The following is a 22799-nucleotide window of genomic DNA, read 5'->3' as shown; positions in this document are numbered from 1 at the left end:
TTCAGAGGCTGCAGAGCTGGAACAGAGGGAAGGCAAGACATACAAAGGCCACCAGTGAAGCAGGCATAGCGTCTTTTATTGTTGTAACCCGATGGCTTTGACTCTAAACAGTATTTACAACTCAGCAGCATAATTACTCACCAATTCGCTTAATGACCTCTTCACACTCTATTTGGGTAGGTGTCTCAAACACAAAACAGTTAAAAGAGTTCATATCAACGGCACCTTCTTTTTCCCTATAACAAAGATAATGCAGTTTTATTACAAAAACTCAGGGCAGGTATACATATTACATTATGGGGGGAATTTTTCAAAACTGGAGCAGACAAAAATCAGCTCTGTGTGTGGCAACCGATCAGCTGCTCTCTTCAGTTTGTTCAGTTAAGATTTAAAAATGAAAGAAGCTGATTGGTTGTAATGCACAGCTGCTCCAGATTTTGTCTGCTCCAGTTTTGATAAATTCCCTTCTATGTGTTTACTATAGGTCTCTCCTTTTCTCATTGCTGACAACTCAGTCCATGAGGTACCATATGCATTGTAAGAGACATGTCAGACAAGAGATCCTGTAAGAAAGCACTTAACTCCTCCTATGGAATCAGAGACCAGCAAGAACCTTCTCTATTGTTGCACTCAATGACTGTTAGGGAAAATTTCCCTTTCACTTTGGTGATTCTGCTGCTAATGGCATCAGCTGTGGGGCCATGTCACATTAGGAATTTTTAGCCGCTGCAACTTATTTTCTCTGGTGACCTGTAGCTGGCCACAGATTAGCTTCTGTATCTCTGTACAGCTACAAGTCGCCAGTGTGCCATGATCACTAGCAGATGCATTGGATAACATGAGTAGCTCATGCTATTGGTCGCTTTGTAGCTAGCTTCAAATTCTACATTCAAAAGCTTCAATAACTCAGCGACTGGGATGTCAAGTCCCTGGAAATCGCTGGGCCTTGACATTAGTCGTCAGTAAAATAAAAGGCACTTTTACAGTCCTCTGCATCATTTAGAAGTTCAGATTAGGCACTGATCATCGTTATATTAGAGATCCGGTCTTAAAGTGTATTTCCACTTTTGCAGTCAAATTTGAGAAAACCCCTCTGTATTTTTTGTTATATGTTTTTATTCACACAGCATAGCCAAATGTTTTTAAACTAGTATCGGCATCGGTGCTGATACCGAGTATTTGGGCGAGTACCTGTACCTCGCCCAAATGCTCCGATGCCTAGCCCGATACTTCCGGTATTAGGAAGCCGGGCAGCGAGTCGTCACACGCTGCCCAGCTTCCTGATTGGTCAAAAGCTGGCCAATCAGGAAGCCAGGTGCCTTGTAATGGATAGGTGGATTAGCCCTCCGCACACCTTGCAGCAGACCAGGCCAATATAGAAGATGGTGCTCGCAGTGACAACCACGGATGGCGCCGTGTAGATACAGAGCAGAAACAGAAATCACCAGCACTCAGCAATATCATGAAACATTGTAATGACGCCGCGCCCGTCTTTCTGATTGGTCAGGAAGCCGGCTTCATGCTCCCTCGTCACCTCATGGCGAGCGAGCATGGAGCCGGCTTCCCGGCCAATCAGGAAGCCGGGCACCATGTCATTACACAGCGCCCGGCTTCCTGATTGGCCAGAAAGCTGGCTCCATGCTTTCTTGTCACCTAGTGACGAGAAGCATGGGGACGGCTTCCCTGCTAAATCGGGAAGCCGGGTGGCGAGTCCTTACATGCCGCCTGGATTCCTGAGAAGCATGGGGGCGGCTTCCCTGCTAAATCGGGAAGCCGGGTGGCGAGTCCTTACATGCCGCCTGGATTCTTGAATGGGACTTCCGGTGCTCGGTATCGGCGAGTACCGGAAACAAAAAAAGCGCTACTCGATACCGAAATACCGGTATGGGTGCATCCCTAAAATATTTCCTACCTTTTAGATGTTTTGTCGCAGCAGTCAACATGGCTGATTGCAGTTTTTCTGGGCACCTTCAAAGTGATCTATCCTTACAGAAAGACTCAGGGCTAAAATTTGAGGATTGTGTTTCTCTAATTAACATTTGAATGCAGAAGCCAGGGTAACCCAGGTGTGGGCAAACTCAGGCCCTCCAGCTGTGGTGGAACTACAAATCCCATGAGGCATTGTAAGACTCTTACAGCCACGGGCATGACTCCCAGAGACAGATGCATCATGGGATTTGTAGTGTCACCACAGCTGGAGGGCCAGAGATTGCCCACTCCTGCTTTAACCCTCACTCCCCACAGCTCCTTCTAACATTGCAAAGAAGGAGAAGCCAAGTAGAAATGTTACCCCTCAAGATGACAAGAAACCCTAACCAAAGTAACTGCTAAATACAGGTGAAACTCGAATAATTAGAATATCGTGCAAAAGTAATTGCTGCAAAAGGGGCCCAAACCAAGTACTGAGTACATATGCATGCTTGTACTTTTCAGAGGTCCGATATTGTTCTATGTACAATCCTTGTTTTATTGATTGCATGTAATAATCTACTTTTTTGAGGTTGTGGGTTTGGGGTTCTTGGGGTTTTCATGAGCTGTAAGCCATAATCATCACAATTATGACAAATCACGGCTTGAATTATCTTGCTTTGCATGTAATGAGTCTATCTCATATATTAGTTTCACCTTTTAAGTTGCATTAGTGAAATAAATGAACTTTGCACGATATTCTAATTATTCGAGTTTCACCTGTATTTGTTTTATTTATGCTATGTGAACAGGAACATGTGACAGATATAAAAAAGGCGTTATCCCAATTTGGCTGGGAAAATGGAAATACACTAAGTATGTACTAATACATCTCAACTATCATGCCACTTGTCTGAATCTGCTGTCTAGCTACAAGAAGCATATAATACAGAAAAGAAAGCTAGTTAGTCCATTTTCCAGGTTATAACTTTGAACCTGAGCTCTGGACACATTTCATCCAGCTATGTCTTTGTTTACATCAATAAATGTATTTTTAAAGCACAGCTTTGTCTTGCAGAGTAGGTCTTAGACTAGGAAAGGAAGGATCAGCACTCTAAGCTAAAGGGGGGGAGGGGGGGCTTGACCAGGTTGGACTTAACCACACTGGTGGTCATGGACCTGGCAATGCAGTCTGGCAAGGCAACCTAGATCACAACACTAGCTGAATAGGATTACAAATATTTGGGCGAGTAGTGTACTGCTTGAAGTTCAACTTTAGAAAGATGGAATGCAATCCTACAGATGTTCTATTTGACGGGGTACTTACACAGCACATAATGCAAACACTTTTTTGTTATCCACTCTGCGTCCCACACTGGAAATCTCTGGGTATAGATAGTGAAACAGGACCTGTAAAACATGTCTCGTTTTTAGATTTCCGAAAAAGGATTGCTTATAGGTTATAAGAACACACATATGCTATAAAAAAGGTATACAGAGTTTACAAAACAAGAACAAGACAAATCGTTTTGGAATCAATGCACACGTGTGTGTGTGTAATATATACACACACACACACACACACACTTGAGTTGCGCATCTTTATTTTGTCAAGTAATTGCCTTCTTCAATAAAATTAGCCCCTTTGTGTTTTCGAAGCTGAGACAGCAGAAGCAGTGTGCTTTCAGCCACTGTCTCTGATTGAATCTCCATATGGCACCACATGAAGGTAGGCAGAATAAAGGGGATGAGCAGCTGCTCTAACGTACTCAATTGTGCGAGTAAACTTTAATTCAAGCTGTTGAGCTCTCTAAGAAACTGGCTTTTTTCAACCTATAAGATATGGAAAACATGTGAAAAGGAGTCCAAAGCTCCACCTGCCGGCTGCATAGGAGAATACAAAATATTGATTTGCAATATTTCATACATAACTTTTCTCCAGTAAGGAAAAGTTATCAACTTTTATCTCTCAGTCCGGATCACAACTAAGAAAACGTGTACAAAACCACAGCAATTCTCTTTAATAGAGGAAGCTTTAAATGATTTTCACGCCTTCCGATTTTCTCTCGTCAGTTCACAAGACACACATTTCTGTTTTACCTTCGATGTCGCCTTGTCCTTTACTGCTAACTCCGTTTCCTTAATGTCCAATAAAACATCCTTATAAAAAAAAAAAAAAGGATTTAAAAATGTATGTTCTGACCCAGTAACCACATATTAAAAGGACTTATGTCAAAACCGTGTCAATCATACAAGGCTAAAGTAAACTACTACATCATCCATTGATGGACAGTACGTCATATTCATAAACCATGGGTTATACTGCTGCCTACAGGAGAATTAGACACTAGGTACAGTAACCAGAGGCCAGCCCCTAGGGGCCATGACCCATCCTTTGATTTGATTAGTGCTCTAATGCTCTAAGAATAAATGCCTTCCCCAGCTCTGTTGTTTTCAAGACTTTGTTTTTGGGGTCTGGTTGGCGTGTTATGGTTGGGTTGTGCCCACCCTTTGTTTTTGGGAACCTTCTATGGTTAAAGGACAATTATTGGCAGAGTAAAATGTACTCCTCTCCCAAAAGTTTGAGCCAACGTGGGACACTGCAGCTGTCACATGCCGCCTCTACAGCTCTAGAATTGAGCGATCACAAACCGCTGATCAATCCGCTCACTGTCACTGATCCCCACAGGGATTCCCCTCCTTTTTCTCCAGTGCTCATTGGAGGGACAGACAGGGGGAAGGGGCAGGCATAGCTGACTGACAGCTGGCTTTGCCTCTCTAGAGCCTATCAGGCAGCAGGGTGTATCCAGACAGTGCCAGGATCCTTCCTGGCAACAGCACAGCTCTGCCTTGTCAGCATATAGTGGCTTTAGTTCTCTTATTGAATAGGAATGGATGATCGTAGGGATGCACCGATACCGGTGTCGATACTGGGCATAGGGTGTATCCAGACAGTGCCAGGATCCTTCCTGGCAACAGCACAGCTCTGCCTTGTCAGCATATAGTGGCTTTAGTTCTCTTATTGAATAGGAATGGATGATCGATACTGGGCGCATTTGCAGGAGTACTCGTGAAAATGCCCCGATACTGACACTTCAAATTTTTAAACGCAAGCAGCTGCCCTAAGGTCCCGTGCTTGCTGGGGACCCCGCGGCGGTTGTGTACCACGGCGGTCTGGCTGCACATCTCCTCCTCCTTCCCGCCACCAGCACAGCCATGGTAACACCTGCACCCGCCCACGCAGCCCTGGTGAGACACCACCCATCCCCCTAAAACCCTGCACATCCTCCTGAGACCTTACTGCACACCCCTGGTGAAATGTGTATTTATTTCTTCTAGCTGACCTTTTTATTGCATAGGTTTCGAGAGCTCCAGTTAGCCTTCACCCTATTAACAGTATTCTGTTGCATCACTGTGGGATCTGACAGGGTTCGTGAGCCCTGGTATATGGCCTAATCTCCACTGAGATTCTGTCAGTGGATTTTTTGCCTTTTAATAAAGAAGACCTGTGCCAGTCTGTGCGCCTGTGTTATGTTACATTAGTTTCCCCAATAAGCTTGTTACAATTGAGCAGGCTAGTTATGGGAGGGGTTATAGATCCTAGGGGCTGACCTCCAGTTTTTGTGCCTAGTGGCATCCTCCTGTAGGCAGCAGTAAAACCCATGGTACTGAATTTGGAATGGACTCCAAGAAAGGGAGTACAAAAATCCAGTTATCAGAATGTTATCAGATATTTTATTATAAGTGAACACAGCACTTACCCTTGGTACAAAGTTCTGTTTTTGCACCTTCGTGATTCCAACATCCAGGACTTCTTTACCTCCAAACTGTTTTGATAAAAGCATGATCGTTAAATATAACAATAGCAACTGCTGGTGCACATTGGTAGAAAACTACAAATGCTAAATAGTACTTTTTACAGTAGGGATGCACCGATATATTGGCCGAAAATGGCACTTTTGGCCCATATAAAGTTCAGCTGTTCTGATTCTTCTGACATTTAGGGCCGATTCACACTAGATGCGTTGGAGCAATCTCTTCAATGCAAGATAAGGCAACCTGCCTTGCCACAGATTGGCACCATTCACACTACTGCATTGTGATGGGAATGCGATGGTGTGCCCGTAAAACTGAATGGGAAGGAAAAAAAACAAAAACAGTGTGCTATGCGTTTATCAGAGGTTCCAGGCTCCCTCCCCCTTTACTTGCACCTGATGTTTCTGCCAGAAAACACTTCCCCGTCTCTGGGAGACACTCATTTACAATACTGCATCTAGGACCAGAGGTGTATTAGGACTACAGAACACAATCCCCTCATCTTCATAACAGAGGGGATGTGTTCTGTAGTCCTCAGAGATATCAGTTTGCATTGTTCAAAGCTAACAGTTGGCAGAGAGTACAGAAAGCCAGGGCTGCAGCTAACGATTATTTTCAATTTATTAGATTAAATCGGAAGTAAAAAAACAAACAAAAAACAAACATTTATTTAAAATAGAATACACAAAACAGACAGTTTACTTCAGAATAAAACGGTATACACATTTTTTTTTAAATCGCACTGCAGTACCACCCGTTCCAGTGAGGGTGATCACACTACGGGTGGGAGGTGTATTTGGGATCTATTGAAATGAACGGCACCGCCACGCACCTCCTGCAGCAATTTCACAGGGTCCCTGGTTGCTAGGGTGCCGTCAGTCACACAGCACCATAAAACCAATGATGCTGTGCCAACAGTGTCATAGCAACCACTGAAGCTGTGTGGCCCAGGGGCTAAACAAGCACAGAGAATGCATTGTCCTCTATATTGACATTCCGGCCTCAGTTGCACCCCCAACTATGCCTCCGTGTCACACATTCATGTACCGGTTTCCAACAGATACATATTTGTTGCAGGCGCCAACATTTGTCAGGGAACGACACGGTTCTAAATAATGTTTGCAAAACTCTTTCTGAATTCCAGGGAGAGAGTACCAAACATACAATCTCTTAATACTTACCATTCCAACAGTAGCTTGTCCTAGATACTTGACAAAATACAGAAGTCTGTGGAGGAAAAGCAAAATAAAAGTATTAAAAGCCGGCATACGGCGATATCACCATCCGCCACCAATTAATCACCTGCCATCCTGCTGCGGACGATCTTGGTCGCTCTCCTGGTTTCTGGGCGTCTGCTGGAGTTGAAAGTTTGGGACCCGCTCCTGAACACCTCTTAGGTAAGGCATTAGGGGACGGAACACTTCCCCATCTTTCCAGCGCCAGCGGATTATCCGGAACACTAGAGGCTCCCCCTTCAATTTACCTAGTTCTGTGCCAGCCTGTACAATTATTCAACAGTCATTTTTTAGTGCATCTCCCATAAATAACATGAAGCTCATACAACAGTCTGTCTTCTATACAGTCTATAGCACAGTATATGAGGTGTGTGTGCACCATTCCAAACTACACATATGTCAATGTATAAATTCAGCAGAATGTTAGACTTACATGTTAAAGGACAGCTGTCATGAGAGAAATGTGTGAGCGGTCATTGTTGACCATCTGAAAATGTTAGCTGCCTGGCTGTCTCTGGCCTCAGGGTAGGTTCACACCATTTCCCGGATCAGATCTGGTCCTGAAAATAATGTGAACCTGCCCACAGTTCAAGTGCATTCCAGACCAGAGAAAATGAGACATGCATGGATGTGGTGTGAATGGGCCCTGAATCCTTTAGGACCATGGCCTGAAACATGTGAAGTGTGAAGTCAGAGGAAAAGGCACACTACGGATCTGCATACTTGTTCAGGGTCAATGACTCGAAGCATTAGGCAGGTTTCCTTTAAAGTCTGCCTCCAGCCAAAACTGGTGTGCTGTAACACATCACATCACGCTGCAATGCATAGTAATAGAATACAAGTCCAAAAAGGGGAGGGGTTTAAATAAATAAAAAAGGAGGAAGAGACACGCTGCAGTGCAATTTAAACACACATAACAGCATGTGCCAGTTATGCCAATGCTAATCCATACGTTGTGAAGAAACCCTTACAGTAGTAGTTACCCTTTAAAGCCTACCTGTTCAAGAACTGCACCTAGTTTGACACACACACACCAATCCTTGTACAAATCGCCTTTAGATTTTAAAAAAACCTTGTCATAGCACCGATTTCTAATGTCTTTCTATTGTGCATCACTGTTTGTATAACAGAGGACTCTTCCAGGAAATGCTTTGTAACTGTCCAGTGTGTTTGATGTTTTATATACTTCACCAGTGAAATACCTGAATTTGGCTTAGTATCAGCTTCTTCCAATTTCCTGTACATGGACTCTTACTGAGAGAAAAATGTGCACGATTAATATGCATTCAGGTATACTGCATACAAATGTGCTGACAAAGAACATAAGGAGGAGAGAGAGGGGACACCACTGTATTCCATAACTGTAAGTGAGGTCATCCACCTGGCTATGCTGTGTAAATCTTAGAACTGGATGGACAGATGTACAATCCCTTTGACAAATAGAACAGCATCAGGTATTTAGTAGTTTACCAGGTCAAATATAAAGCTAAACTCCAGGTGAACAGTTGAAAGATCTCCCTCAAAATCATTAAAATTAAATACTTACATGCAGCATCCCCCAGACTTTTTTTTTCCTCTTATCTCTATAGGTTGAACTCGATGGACTCGTGTCCTTTTTCAACCTAACTATGTAACTATATGTAAAAAAAATGTATGTAGTGGAAGGTGCTGCCTGATTGGCTAGATCAGGTAGGTCCTCATATTACATAGTTTTATTAGGACTAAAGTTGATTGGACAGAGATTGCATGGTCAGATTGTAATGTGTATGGCGAGCCTTAGCCCCATGTCTTTAACCGTCTACCCGTCTCCACAACAAAGACTTTTAGTACTCATGTTTAAAACTATTGTTACCAATCAGATTTCACCTGTCAATTTCTAGTTGATGTGGACTACATAACAGTAGATCATACTGATGGTGGCCATTGTACCTTGTATAGCAAGAACCAAACGTCTAGCATAAGGGTTGTCAGTATTACCGTCTCAAAAAGAGACTGCTTATGATGCCCACATTGCATTAAATCAGACCAATCCCATAATCCTCACCTGTCCGTTATATGCATGGCGTAGTGATACTCCATTAATTTCATCAATAAGGTCTCCTGCAAGAACGATTTCATCTACTTCAGTCTGGCTGTCTGGCAGTATTTCTACCACGAACACCCGACCCTCCACGTACCTGAACAATACAAGAGAAGAGGTGGAAAAACTGCAATGACACCACAGTGCTCATAGGTCATTAAAGGGGACATGGAGGTGAAATTCCTAAACTCGTCTTCTGAAAATACCAGTTGCCTGGCTTTCATGATGATCCGGAAATCTATCCAAAATGTACATTTCAGATTTAGGATGACATCAACTGGCGTATACATTGGGGACAGTGTTTTTGCTGAGGAAGGGGCCACCTGGTCCCGAAACGTTGCTTAGGAGATGTGTATCATATAAACATTATTGACTTTATTACTTTTGGAGTGCGTGTGACTAATTCTATTTATCCATTGGGGACATGGTTAGTGAAAACTCATCTCCAGTCCCCTCTCACACAAAGCCAAAAAAAGGGGGATCTATAATTATATTATAGATAATTATAGATTATAGTTACAAATTAAAATTGGTTTATAAAATGAAAAAAACGTATATGTGGCTATTGGTGCCATAAAGCCAACACAGTTCAACACTGCACATGTTGGCTCCATGCCCTCCTGAAAAGGTGAGGGAGGCAACATCTAGAAGTGGGTAGGTTTGGACTTTTAGGATGAATTAACGAGGATTGCAATACCCATGCATTTAGCTGTAGGGGAAATTTAAAGTGACCCTAAACTCAGGAGTTAAATCTTAAAAAAATATATTTAAGTACCTTAACAATTAACAAAGATGTAACTTATTTATGCATCATTTAGTTGCCATCTACAATTACTACAATCTCAATACAAATTAACGAAACATGAGATTGTGGTCTATCACAGGAGTGAGCTTGGAGCAATGGCTACTTTACAACACACACGGGGACCATGGGGAACAAAAGTAGCCACCCTCCAGAAGGAAGGACAGTGTCAGCACCAATTCAGAGATGATTTGAGGATCTACAGATGAGTGATACACAAATCAGATACATTTTTATTAATAGTTAAGGTACTTAAATGTATTTTTAAGATTTAACTCCTGATATTAGTGCCACTTTAACACTTCGCAAAATAGATATTTTTAAAATGGGGACCATTGTTGCCACGGCTCTTTTTTTATTACAGAGACCAAGGTAGCCAGTATCCTGCTCCCAGTTTGTGCCCCTCTATGGTCCCCACCCAGGGGCACTGGATTGCTTTTACCTGGCTTGGTCTATGTCTCTTACATGAACAATGTGTTCATGTTAAAAAAAAAATAATATTCTGCTGTTGATAAAGTAAAAAAAAAAAAAATTCTAATTAGATCTATGTATTACGAAATCAATTGTGTAATCATTACAGCGAAACTCCCTCCTGAAGAAGCACTTTGTGAAATGCATTGATAATTTAAACCCGATTGATTATGATTTTGTGAACATTGAAATACTTGTGACACTGTGGATCACGGTTGTGACATTTATATGTAATGAGCTTTTCAAAATTTATATTATACAGGTTGTTTGCAACAGTTGAACGAATTGACATTTTAAAAATTGAATAACTATTATTATATGATGCTGTATTGATCATCATAGATACCAACAATAGCCTCACTTAACCTGCATCAAGGGCTTTGTCAAACAACATTTGTACCTTTATTATTATGGGTATGGTAACCTTGCCCTTACACCTGACCCAAGCATAAATAATCATCACCACTGGCTTAGAGTGGATAAGTTCATCTTTTGCAAAAATTAAAGAAATGCTTAATTAATAATATATATACAAAATATGCATTTCTTTAATATTTGCATGCAAGCCTGGGAAGCACTGCAATCATGATCACTCCATCACAGCAGCAAATCTCAGACCTCTGCACATTTTCAAACGGTCAAAGCTCATACGGAGGTACGGAGTTTTAGTAAGGCCCCATTTCACACCTAGGCGTATTGTAAGAAAAACAAGAAATACATCCAAAATCCAGCTACCCCTCTATATTAGTAGCCCAGTCATGCGTGCTGTCCAGCCACCGCTGTACCGCTATACCCACTATGTCGAAGTCCTCTTCAATTAGCCTAATTCCAAGCTCCTCTATTTTATTTGCCAGACTTCTAGCGTTGGTGTACATACATTTAATCCCTCTCTTTTTGTGGGACAAAAGTTACTACCTTGTTGTTCCCCACTATTTTTATTATTATTCTGCCTTGATTTTGGTAGTCCGTTGGTAGTTATACACCTTTTATTAAATTTTGTTTTCTCTTTTTGAGAAAGGTTAAGGTGTTACATAAATGAGTAAAAGCAGACCATTGTAAGCACCCCTGTCAGTGTTAAATAGTTTGCCTCAATCCTCTATCTGCCACTTTTGTTGGACAGTTTAGTCTGTTAAAAGGAAGTTGTAATATATCAGGCTTACTTAAACAGGTGAAAATAAAAAAGGCCAAAAAAGAAAAAAAACTTATGCAGCCACCACATCTAAGAACTGATAAGCTGCAAAATAAAATTTTTTGCTTTTGGGTTTAGATATGCTTTTTTTTTTTTTTCCCTCAGCAACTTTTGACACAGGTTCACTTAATAAATAATGTATTCAGTAAACTGGATAAATGTTTTTATCAGTTTTCTAATTGAGGAAGACAAATAAGCCAGAAAGGTGTGTCCAATATACTTAAGTTCTAAACCTTCCCAAAGCAATTAAAAACCACAAACACAAAATTGTTGGATATTAAAGTTGTGTCTTGGTTTTATTCCTCAAACATAATTTTACTGGTAAAGATTCAATTGTTTTCTCAAGAACTCAAACTGATCTTTATATAGTCAGCGCCATTTATAAAAGAACCCAGACAAAGAAGTGCAGCTTTGGAGGAGGAAGGTGCCGTCACCCAGGCAGAACAAGTAAAACCAGTTAGAGGCAATTCTGTATTATATCTTATGAGCAGGAGTGATGATTTACACAGTGCCAAAACCGGGCAACACCCTATAAAACAACACAGCAAGTGGCTGAAATGTAGGTCAACGGCCATATACGAGACAGGATATTCACACGGCATCTTAAGCACCTCCCACTCAGGTTTTTAATGCAGCTTTTCCTAAAGTGATTATTAACAACCACTTCCAAAACCATCCACAACTCTGAGACGAGGTTGGAAATCTAGCCAGGGGCAAAGTATCGCCCTTACCGTCCCCTCTGCTCCTCCCAAGACCTCCTGTTCTCCAACTCCCTCGTCAACTCCTCCCATGCTCCCCTCCAGGACTTCTCTAGAGCCGCTCCCATTCTCTGGAACACCCTTCCACAACCTATTTGGCCATCTCCAACTCTTAGTTTAGGCGAGCCCTGAAAACTCACCTCCTTAGGGAAGCCCATCCCTCCTCGACCTAACCGCTAGGCTATTACTTTCTCAAACAACTCATTCCCAAACAGCTACCACCTGTTGCATAATTTACCCCTCCCTTTTAGATTGTAAGCTCTCACGGGCAGGCCCCTCCTAACCATCTTGAATTGTATTGCATCTGTAATGTCTTCCTTATATTGTAAACCTCTGTGCAAACTGTTGGCACTATATAAATCCTGAATAATGATAACATCAATAATAAAAAATAAATAAATAATATTATCAATAATAATAATAATAAAGTGAACCTGCTCAGTTAGAAGTATGGGTTCTGCCATTGCTTCATTATCTTTTTTTATGACAGTCTCCTGGTCTGTCATTTTGATCCTGGCTTCACTTCCTAGCGAGTCATGGACCTCGACAAAGCATGCAGTAAGTGAAATCTGAAATCTTCCTGCATACAAATACTATGTAACAGTTGCGTGGTGTTAGCGCTTCTGCCTTGTAGCACTGGGGTGACTGGTTTGAATTTGGCCAGGTCACTTATCAGCAAGGTGTTTGCATGTTCTCCCTATGCTTGCGTGGTTTCCTCCCACACTCCAAAGACATGCTGGAAGGTTAATTGGCTCCGGTCTAAATTGTCCCTGTATGTATGCCTGCACGTGAGATAGGGACCTTAGTTTGTAAGCTTCTTGAGGGTAGGGACTGATGTGAATGTGCACTGTGTAAAGCGCTGCGTAAAATTGTCAACGCTATATATATATAATACTATTTATTAAGTCAGTGACCCACCAGATGGTAATGACAATGACAACTCCAGTGGCGAGACCTTTATCAATCAGCACTGGCTTCCCCCATAGTCTGTCCTGACAGGTCCCCTTTAAATATGCTTTTTTGCCCCTTATTGTAAATAAAACCCAAGGAGCCACAGAATGATTGTTGGGGTTATATCACACGTGCTGTAAAGCGATCTGTATTTATAATTCACCTTAATACCATCCCCAGCTCTCGACATGGCACAGTCTGATAAATAGCACACACCTAGAAGACACAAGAGAAAGGTGTTTTATCCTGAATATCTGCTTAATTCCTTTACACTACCAGCACAGTTTAATCATTCAAAAAAATGGATTACAGTAAAAATGTGAGGGGAAAAAAATAAAATATGCATTGAATGAAAATTTATTTATACCTAAAAACAAAAATATTATATATTGCAGTATAGAAGTGGTGGCTGCATTAGTTTTCTGTTTTCAAGCTTTCTCTCCAATATTTTCACCTAGGGGTCATGTCCGTAACACATTTCCTCAGGATGATTGACCATTGTCTCAGAATGACAATGTTCACTTGCTGCACTTTATCTATAGAGGAGCAGCGCACTCTAGGATAAGAAGTGCATTAGAAGTACAGAACACCTCACAATAACATGGGATGTATTCTGTAGTCAACAGAGGTGAACTGAGCAGGGTTGATCACACGGCTTGAGATACCAGAGCAGAGTAGATAGGACAGTACAAGATTTGTGACCGGAATGACAGGGATTTGCTGTGTATGGAATATCTTTCTATCCATTCTTCCATATGATTTTAATGGTATGTTTAACAGATCAAAAGCAAAGGAAGCAAATAAGAAGCTCATTGTTGGGGTCAGAGTAAACTAAAACCATGTACCTATGAATTGTGTGAAGATACAACAGACTGAGGGTTGTGTTACCTTTTTTTTAAGCCAATCATGTAAACAAAGTGTTTCTAAACCCAAGAAAAAAATAATGTTGCAGTTAATCAGTCCTTCCATATGGTGGCTGCATTAGTTTTCCTTAAACCCCCCCCCTTGCTTTATTTTCACCTGCTGATCCTGCTAGCAACACTTCCTGTCCTAGAGTGACTACACTCATTTACTATACTATATCTACGGAGAAACAGCATGGCCACCCTTAGGACTGCAAAAGGCTGCCCTCTCCAAAACATAAGGGAGAAGTGTTCTGTAGTCCAGAGAGAACGGTTAATATTCAATAGAAACCGAGAGCACAGGAAGGTAAAAAGATTACTGCATTTCTGACAGCATCAGATTTTGAAAATGTTCTTTTTAATTTTCACATAAACTTTAATTGGGGTCCTCTGGGTGTTCTCCTTCCTTCCTTCTTTCCTTCCAAAGGCAGGTTAGTTTGGTCCCATGCAAGCTGGCCCCTGTGCACATTAGTATATGTCTGCATGACATTGGGGAAGCTGTAAGCTCCACTGAGGCCAGGTTCACACCATTTTCACATAGATCCGCACCAGATTTTGCCGCGTTCAGGAGCATTTTCTTTTTTCCGCTTAAAATGGGGATTTAGATGGGTTCCAGTGCGCTTGTTTGTGTTTTTGATGCATTTCCATATGTTCCAGTCCAGAGAAAATGAGACAAGCAGTATTTTTTTTTAATCTAGACCGGAACAGACTGTGGTGTGAACAGAGCCCAGAAATACCATAGGGATACATTAGGATTCTTTTTTGGTCCGGGAACACACTGTTCTAGTCTGGACATGATCCGGACATGGTGTGAACAAGCCCTCAAAGTAGACTCTCAGCTCAATGGTCTATGTAATCTATAGCATTTGATAATTTCCTGCTCTATATAAATGAAAATAAACTGGTACGTAATGACTAGGACAGACTCCTGGTAATGACCTCCCAAACTAACATTGTGTTGGTCGCCACTGACCCGAAGAATAAAATACATAAAATGTCAGCCATTTTGAATGTAACAGTGTGAAACAGTGACAATGGAAAAAGGATTACAATGGGGCTGATTTATAAAGCAGTGGTACGGCCTTATCACAGCTATTCTGCCACTTTAAAATAAGAACAAAACATTAATAAAGCACAGTGGTGCATTTTACAAGTGTGTTTGTTACGTCCCACTCATGTCAATGAATTGGGGAACAAGGAGAAAGTGAAGATGGGTGTACACGGTGCACTTTAAAAAGGCCCCAAGGCATTAGGAGGCTGGCAGCAATCCTTGCTCCATCTTCACCTCTAATGTTAAAATTACTTGCAACAGTAACAGAACACTATTTTGTGCACCTAATGTCTAGTAAATTAAAGTGGAACTCTAGAAAGAAATACACAGTTTAAATTGGAAAAAAAGTGTGTATACAATTTTCTGTGTACTTGGACTGCACATGTGCTGTGTGTGTGTGTGTGTGTGTGCGCGTATATATATATATATACACACACACACACACACACACTGTTTCCCAAAAAATTGGACCTAACCCGAAAATAAGACCTAGTACTATTTTTGGGAATTGCTAAAATATAAGACCTACCCTGAAAATAAGACCTAGTTGTGACCATTCCCAGGGCCGGTGGTGGCATAAGGGGAAATGAAGCCAGCGCTAGAGGAAGCGAGGCGGCAGCGGAGGGAGCAGAGCTGCATAAGTCGATGCCTCCTCTATAGCGCGGGCTTCTGTCACAGGCGGAGTGATACCAAGTGCGCTCCGCCTTTGAGGAATTGATAGTGAAAGTGCTCATTCTGGCCAGCGATTAGTTAGCAAAATGGTCTTGTAAAGGTACAGCACCCCTGATCACCATATTTTTGTACATGAATACATGTAAACTGTTGTACATGAATAAGTGTAGATTGTTGTACATAAAAAAAAAAAAAAAAAAAAAACCTACACCGAAAAAAAGACCTAGGGGGTTTTTTCCCCCCCCCCAAATCCTTCTTCTTCTGCAATTTTTTAATTTTCTGTGTACTTGTACGGCACATGTGCTATGCAGTGTGCAAATTCAACCCATTCACAGCATCTTTGGGCTGGGTCCTGGGAAGGATGAAAAAGCTGTGTGCATGCGCAGGAGTTGCATCATCACTGGCCACCCAATAGCTGAAGGGGACTTCTGAGAACCATAAATGTCGACGATGGAGATGGGAACAGAGCTGAAAACTAGAACAATCTGACAGTGCTGGAGAAGGGCGCACTTGTAAGGCAAGTGTATCCTAATATGCCAGTATGCTGTCACCTGACTTGAATCCCATAGAAAATCTTCGGTGGGATTTGAAGAAGTCGGTTGCAGCACACAAACCCAATATTAGTGAACCGGAGGCCATTGCTCATGAGGAATAGGCTAAGAGTCCTCAGGAATGCTGCCAGAAGCTGCTTTCTGGCTAGGCATCTTGTTTGCAGCAGGTCATAACAGCAAAAGGATGCTCTACTAAGAACTAAAGATGCCTGCCATGACAGGGATGAATTATTTTGAGACTGCAGAATCAGTTGAATTTGGGGAAACCACTCAAAACATTCGCTGTGTTGACCTTTTCCAATTACTTTACTTTGATTTGTTAATTGCAAGCAGCTGAAAGTTTGTAAATGTTGCCAATAAACCTGATTTGCAATGGGGGTTGAATCATTTTGATTCCAACTATAGCTGGAAATTAAAATGAGCTTCCTGCTTGGATCATGTAGGTGTGTCTGGTTATTCTGCAATTTCGGTAACACCAAGAGTACTCACCCAAATGCTCCGATACTTACCCTCGATACCGAACTTCCAGTCAGAGGGATACTTCCTCTGACCGGCAGTGTTGCAAGGGAACATGACTCGCTGCTCGGCTTCCTTGTTGGCCGGGAAGCAGGCTCCATGCTGATTGGCCGGGAAGCCGGCTTCTAGGCCGATCAGCATCGAGCTGGCCAAAGAGCATGGAGCCAGCTTGTCGGGCAATCAAGATTGGCTGGTTACCGAAAGATAAATATCGATACTCGTACTTAATACCAAAAAACAGTTATCGATGCATCCCTACTAAAACACTTACTCCTCCAGCCTTCAGTGCCTGAAACATGTTTAGACAAAAGTCAATCAATGCCTTGATTGACTTACAGTGCAGCCACTTCCACCCTAAGCTTGGTGTTTGGTTTGTAGAAACTTGTAATGATCTATTTTAGGTGTTTATCCCGGCATTAAATTAAGTAAATCTAATAGGTTTATTATATACATAACGAGAGTAAAAGGGTGTCCGCCCCCCCCCATTTTACTGATGTGACATTTCACTTTAATATGCTTAGAGAAACGTAAAAACTTCACATCTTATTTCTATACCAGTATTTTCAGTATGAATTTTTGGCAGACAAACAAAGTCAGCATGTGAGACGACATTTCACATAAATCAGCAATAGAGAGGAAGATGGTGATTACCGGTAGAAGCCAGCTCTCATCAAGGAAGCTTGAATTCTGCAGAAAGAGAACACCGGAGTTACAAATGTGCCTATAATTACTAAAAGAGAACCAGCAAGTACAAGTCTATCTTCTTCTTGTCTCATTAATAATCCAATATGCTGTCCAAACAAATCTTTAAGTAGAATATAGTAATGCTGATGTTTCTGGCAGTCCTTCACAACATTATATAACTGAGAACAGCAACTCTGACTCTGAACCTGGGGGTGGGCAACTCCGGCCCTCCAGCTGTGCTTTAACTACAGATCCCAACATACCTCTGGGACTCATGTCTGTAACTATCACTCTTGAAATGAGTCATGGGACTTGTAGTTCCACAACAGCTGGAGGGCCAGATTTGCCCATCCCTGATCTAAGCCTTCAAAAGGACAGAACATTTTCAAACAAAGGAATTTACCCTGTCGGAAAACACAGATGACAATAAAACTGGAGATATGATCTAACCCTTCTTCACGGTCCTCTAAACCTAAAGTGAATCTGTGCTTCCACCATGCAGGGTAAAAATCAACAGGTTCCCTTTAATCCTCCTCTTCCCGACAGCACATACTAACCCCTACTTCACTCCCCCATAGCTGAAAGGAGCAATCAGGAGCAGGACAAGTTACCCAGTGCGAGATAAGAGCCACTCAAGTTCCAGTTTACATGGGGCAATGGACTCCCCCATGTGACAATGCTGGTGCGTCATAAATCAGCCCAGTGGTATCACATGCTCCTCCATACCTGAACGCACCAGGTATTTCTGGAGCGACGATGGAGTAAAGGAAAGGCATTTGCTGCAGGAGACTAAAACAAACCTTATGCTTTCCTCTGCATGGAGAAAACCACCAGTAGGCTTTAAAGCAGAAATCCGGGAGGAAAAAATTTTCTTAAGCCTTGCAGTGGGGCCATGTCCGCACTGCAAGGGTTAAGTGCTTGTTTTTGTCTAGGTTCAAAAATAGCAAAGTTATACTCATATCCTCTGAGCCAGCTTGCTCTTAGACCAGTCCCTCCGCTGCAGCAATGGTATGACCCTCTGCGTCCTCACATCCTATACACCATGTATAGAACGTGATGACTATGGGACCCCAGACCGCTGCAGCAGAGGGGAACCGAGGTGGAAGGGATCGGTCTAAGAGCAAGCTGGCTGGAGAATCAGGCGAGTATAACTTTAGTTTTTGAACCTAGACAAAAACCAAGCACTTATCCCTTGCAGTGCAGGGGTAGCCCCACTGCAAGGGTTAAAAATAATTTTCAGCAGAGTTCTGCTATGGAAACTTTTTTAAACTTATTTTTTAAACCTATTTAATACCAATGAAACATACAAAATGGCCACTGCCCACTGCTGAAAACTGTCAATGCATGGAGCTGTGAGGGATTTAAACTTACCAGAAGATCTAGAGCAAAATTGCTTTGAGACACAACCAGGAGCAAAGACAGGAAGGGTTCTGTAAGACAAAATTAGGTAAGACCTCAATTATTTTAGTTTGGGGAATTGTGTGGGTCGTTTGTAATGCGTGTAGTAACTGAGATAAGAACGCCGCCTCGAGGCCGCATATTGGTGTCGGTGGCTCACGTGGGCGCTATAACGGCATCAAGCGCGGCGGCGTGATTCTGACGTCACCGCGCTATTCGTGGGGCCCCAGCCAATCCTGTTGGACAATTACACTCGTCCCACAGGTTGGAAATAGCTATAGTGTATATCTCTTATTCTATTGACAGCTGAGTGGGAAGGGAAACTACATTTCCCACACAAATCGCAAAGGTCAGCAGTAATTGAAGGAATAGACGCTGAAAGCGGAATAAGAAACAATAAAAGTAAAAAACTAGACAATAGCTGCAGTTAAGGCATATGGACTCCCAACATAATGATGCCGGCCATCCCAAATGCAGGGGGAAAGAGAAGAGAAGGGAAACAAGGGACAAAAAAGGGAGGGGGGAACAGGGAAAGGGAGTAGGGAGACGCCCGACAGATCGTGAGGGAACACCGCATAGAAGGACTCCAATTTTTCCACTAAAGTATTTGTAAGCAGAGACTGTCAAAAATTCATAAAACACTTGTCAATGTATAAAGCAATAAACTTCAATCATATAAATTGTCTGTTGCATATATGTACATGGGCACATAGACATGTACCCCATTTTATACAGATGTATAGGTAAGTATAGTTCATTGGTTCTATGGCATTTTTTCAATTCTAGGGATGTGATCTCTCCAGAATACATTGATTGTATATCACATGGTTCATATGTTTATATCCTTGTAGTTATATTCGCGTATATTTACACATAATCGGTCATTATAATGGGCCTAGGGGAAAACATTTCCCACACTTCTATTTTCGTGTATTCAGTTAATGGTAGTTCCTGGTGGGCATTTTTAATTATTAACGGGTGGGAGTGATGTCTCCTCTTTCTGTCCTTTATGAAAAGCATGACCCATGTACCTCGGTGATCGGATGTTGTGTCCCTCCTCCCTTTGTCCATCTCTTGTAGACCCTTACTGCGCCGACTGCCTTCTGCCCCCTGCTCGAAATCGGGGTCACTTGACTCTCACCCCTCATTTAAATATATTTTTTATATATTTTTCTTGTTTGGAGTTGTCATTCATCCGGTGCCTTTAAAACCCCACTTTCTCTTTAAAGAACTCTTTGTGTATACCATTATTAGGGGTGTGGCACCCAATATCCAGGTCAAAAAAACTTCTCTATTCAATAGTAACTGAGAGTATTGAACACACGCTGACTAGCAAATTAGAGATAAGTACTGCATTATTATTTTTTATTATGAAGGCTCACTGGAAAAAATAGGTTACGTTACCTAAATGTTCCTCATTTCCAAGCACAGAGAACAGCGGGTCATACCACTGAAAGAAAGGAATACATTAGCACAGAAGGAAAGGGGCACTGTCTGCTTGTTCAGTGATACACAATTCAAAGTAACTGAGAGCCACGCATCAAAATCAAAGCTGAACTCCTGGCAAGGATATAATATATTGCAGATATACATACATACAGTACATACATGTTATGGTCCAAACAACCCTACCAGATAGCACAGTCAGATCCTTCACCCCCATTGTAGCAGCAGCACAGTTTAATCAAAACTACCAAGTCACAGGCCTAGCCTGCTGACTGGACAATTAAGTGACAGCAGCAAACTGATGGTGTTTCTGCTTCTGTCAGTATGAGCGCTGTTGCCACATGTGCACTACATGAACCTAATTGGCTCATGTAGATGCCCCTCCCTCTCCCAGTGCATGTGCTGCTTTGCAGGGAATTACAGCGAGGCCGACATGAAGACAATTTCAGGTAATCGCACCAGTTATATTTAAAACATATTTCCGAATGTTTGATATACAGTATAACATATTGCATTAGTGTTATTTTTACATCTGCCTTAAATTCAGCTATTTCAGTGGTCTAAAATCTGATTGGTAGGGATGCACAGATACCGATACTAGTATTGGTACTGATAGAGTATTGGGGTGAGTACTCCCACTCGCCCAAATGCTCCCGATACTGGAACTTCCAGTGTCAGGAAGCCGGGCGGTGAGTCATTACACTATTGGCTGCCAAGTTGCAAGGTCCTCTCAGGCTCCAGAAGGCTGCACAGCGTTATGCCATCACAAAGAGGCGACTGGTCAGAATGGATACAGACGGCAACACTGTAATTACTAGTGAATAGGTGGAAGGGTTGTGGGAGAACTTTGTGGGAGGAGTTTTAATACCCAGACATTTTATGGATTGATTTCCATGTTTGAAATAACTACAGCATGAAAACCATACGCAATGTTCCAATCTAACCCACATTAAAGAATAATGGAACAGCAGAGGACTGGGGGATAAAAGGGAATAATGGAGCTCTGTTCTACCTTTAATTTTAAATAGAACTTTAGAGGATAGAATGACAGTAGCCAATATTATTGACTTGTTTTTAGAAAAGGTATGGCATGGGAGTTCAGACTTTACTAGAGCCATGCTTGTTCCAGGTCTGTGACATCATGTAGTAAAGCCAGGATGCAAATGAGTGCAAAGACGCATGCAGCTCTAAAAACAAAGTCATCAGTGGGTAATCCAATATTACTATGCTTACAGGTACAAGGGAATGGATTCCAGGGATGGAAAAAAAAAGCACAACCAGCTGTGGTTGGCTGAAGTAGCCATGTTAGGCAAGAATGATACAAAAAGGTTCTAACTAAGAAATGTTAACGGTGGTATAATATACTACTTTCAGAAATAGACTGTAGGGAAAAAAATATATATAGGGTGCCTTCCTTCCACCCCTAGACTGAAAACTGGACAATTAAAGCAGAACTCCAGGGAAGCAGGGCTACCCCCATACTGTAAGGGTTAAGTGCTCATTTTGGTTAGGGAGGAAAATACCCATCCAATCCTCAGAGCTGGCCGGCTATGACAGCAATCCCTCGAGCCAGTCTCCTCCTCCACTGAAGTGATGTTATGGCCTTTGGCAGTCTCACGTCCTATACACAGAGCGTGTAAGACGTGAGGACTCACAAACCTTAGACCGCTGCAGCAGAGGGGGAAGAGAGGCTCCAGGGACCAGTCTAACAGCCAGCTGGCTCTGAGGAACAGGTATAACTTGTTCCTTGTCAGTACAGTTGCATGAGACACACATTTGACTTGCTCCCAGACCTGCCCCTGGGGATTGGAAGAGGGCAATGCCTAGTCCAGGAACGTACGGTAGCTGCATTAAAAAAATCTATTTAATGATTTGTAAATGAATACCTTGCTGCAGTAATTTGTGTCCTAGGTCTGCTTGCATTTCAGCTTTAAAGAAGAACGCTACGTTTTCATTGTAAGGGCTAACTGCTTTTTTATTTGGCCCCTAGACAAAAATATGATCTACTCACCTGATCTTCAGTCCTGCAGCATCAGTCAGCGCTCACCTCTCCACCTTCACTCCAGCTGTGGAATATCCCTCAGTATCCTCACATCTAATGCAGGTGAACAGGGGCGTCCCCTATAGTGGCCGCTTGGTGACACCCTGCTGGGACATCATCACGCACGTGCGTAATGATATCATGCGCGTGTACCTGCCGGCGGCCATCTTGGTGATGATGTCGGCAAAGAGGAGGGGATGGTTACCTGGTGGGATACAGTATGCTGCCGGGCCCCTTCCTATCTTGTGCATCTGTCGGGCTCTCGGTCCATGACCCAGTGCCTGACTTTTCAGAGGGGGGGGGGGGGGGGCGGGGGCAGCCAAGAGAC

General features: G+C 42.3%; 1 protein-coding gene across 1 annotated transcript in view; it reads right to left on the bottom strand.

Annotated features, from left to right (window-relative positions):
* Window positions 1-22799, bottom strand: part of LOC108791152 — a 35916-nt gene that overhangs the window by 5867 nt on the left and 7250 nt on the right. Inside the window, exons 5-15 of the mRNA XM_018561543.1 lie at window positions 20389-20434; window positions 18958-19016; window positions 17554-17589; window positions 13374-13426; window positions 9004-9136; window positions 7027-7223; window positions 6906-6951; window positions 5670-5735; window positions 4009-4068; window positions 3236-3318; window positions 142-236 (exon numbers count right to left, since the gene is read on the bottom strand). Coding sequence (XP_018417045.1) covers window positions 142-236; window positions 3236-3318; window positions 4009-4068; window positions 5670-5735; window positions 6906-6951; window positions 7027-7223; window positions 9004-9136; window positions 13374-13426; window positions 17554-17589; window positions 18958-19016; window positions 20389-20434 — 874 coding nt within the window. The remainder of the gene's footprint in view (window positions 1-141; window positions 237-3235; window positions 3319-4008; window positions 4069-5669; window positions 5736-6905; window positions 6952-7026; window positions 7224-9003; window positions 9137-13373; window positions 13427-17553; window positions 17590-18957; window positions 19017-20388; window positions 20435-22799) is intronic.

This window comes from Nanorana parkeri, unplaced genomic scaffold (genome assembly GCF_000935625.1).
Source record: "Nanorana parkeri isolate BGI_ZX_2015 unplaced genomic scaffold, ASM93562v1 scaffold529, whole genome shotgun sequence".
NCBI classification, from domain to species: Eukaryota; Metazoa; Chordata; class Amphibia; order Anura; family Dicroglossidae; genus Nanorana; species Nanorana parkeri.
Note: the sequence above shows the minus strand (reverse complement) of the source record. Positions and strands in the feature narration are given on the sequence as shown.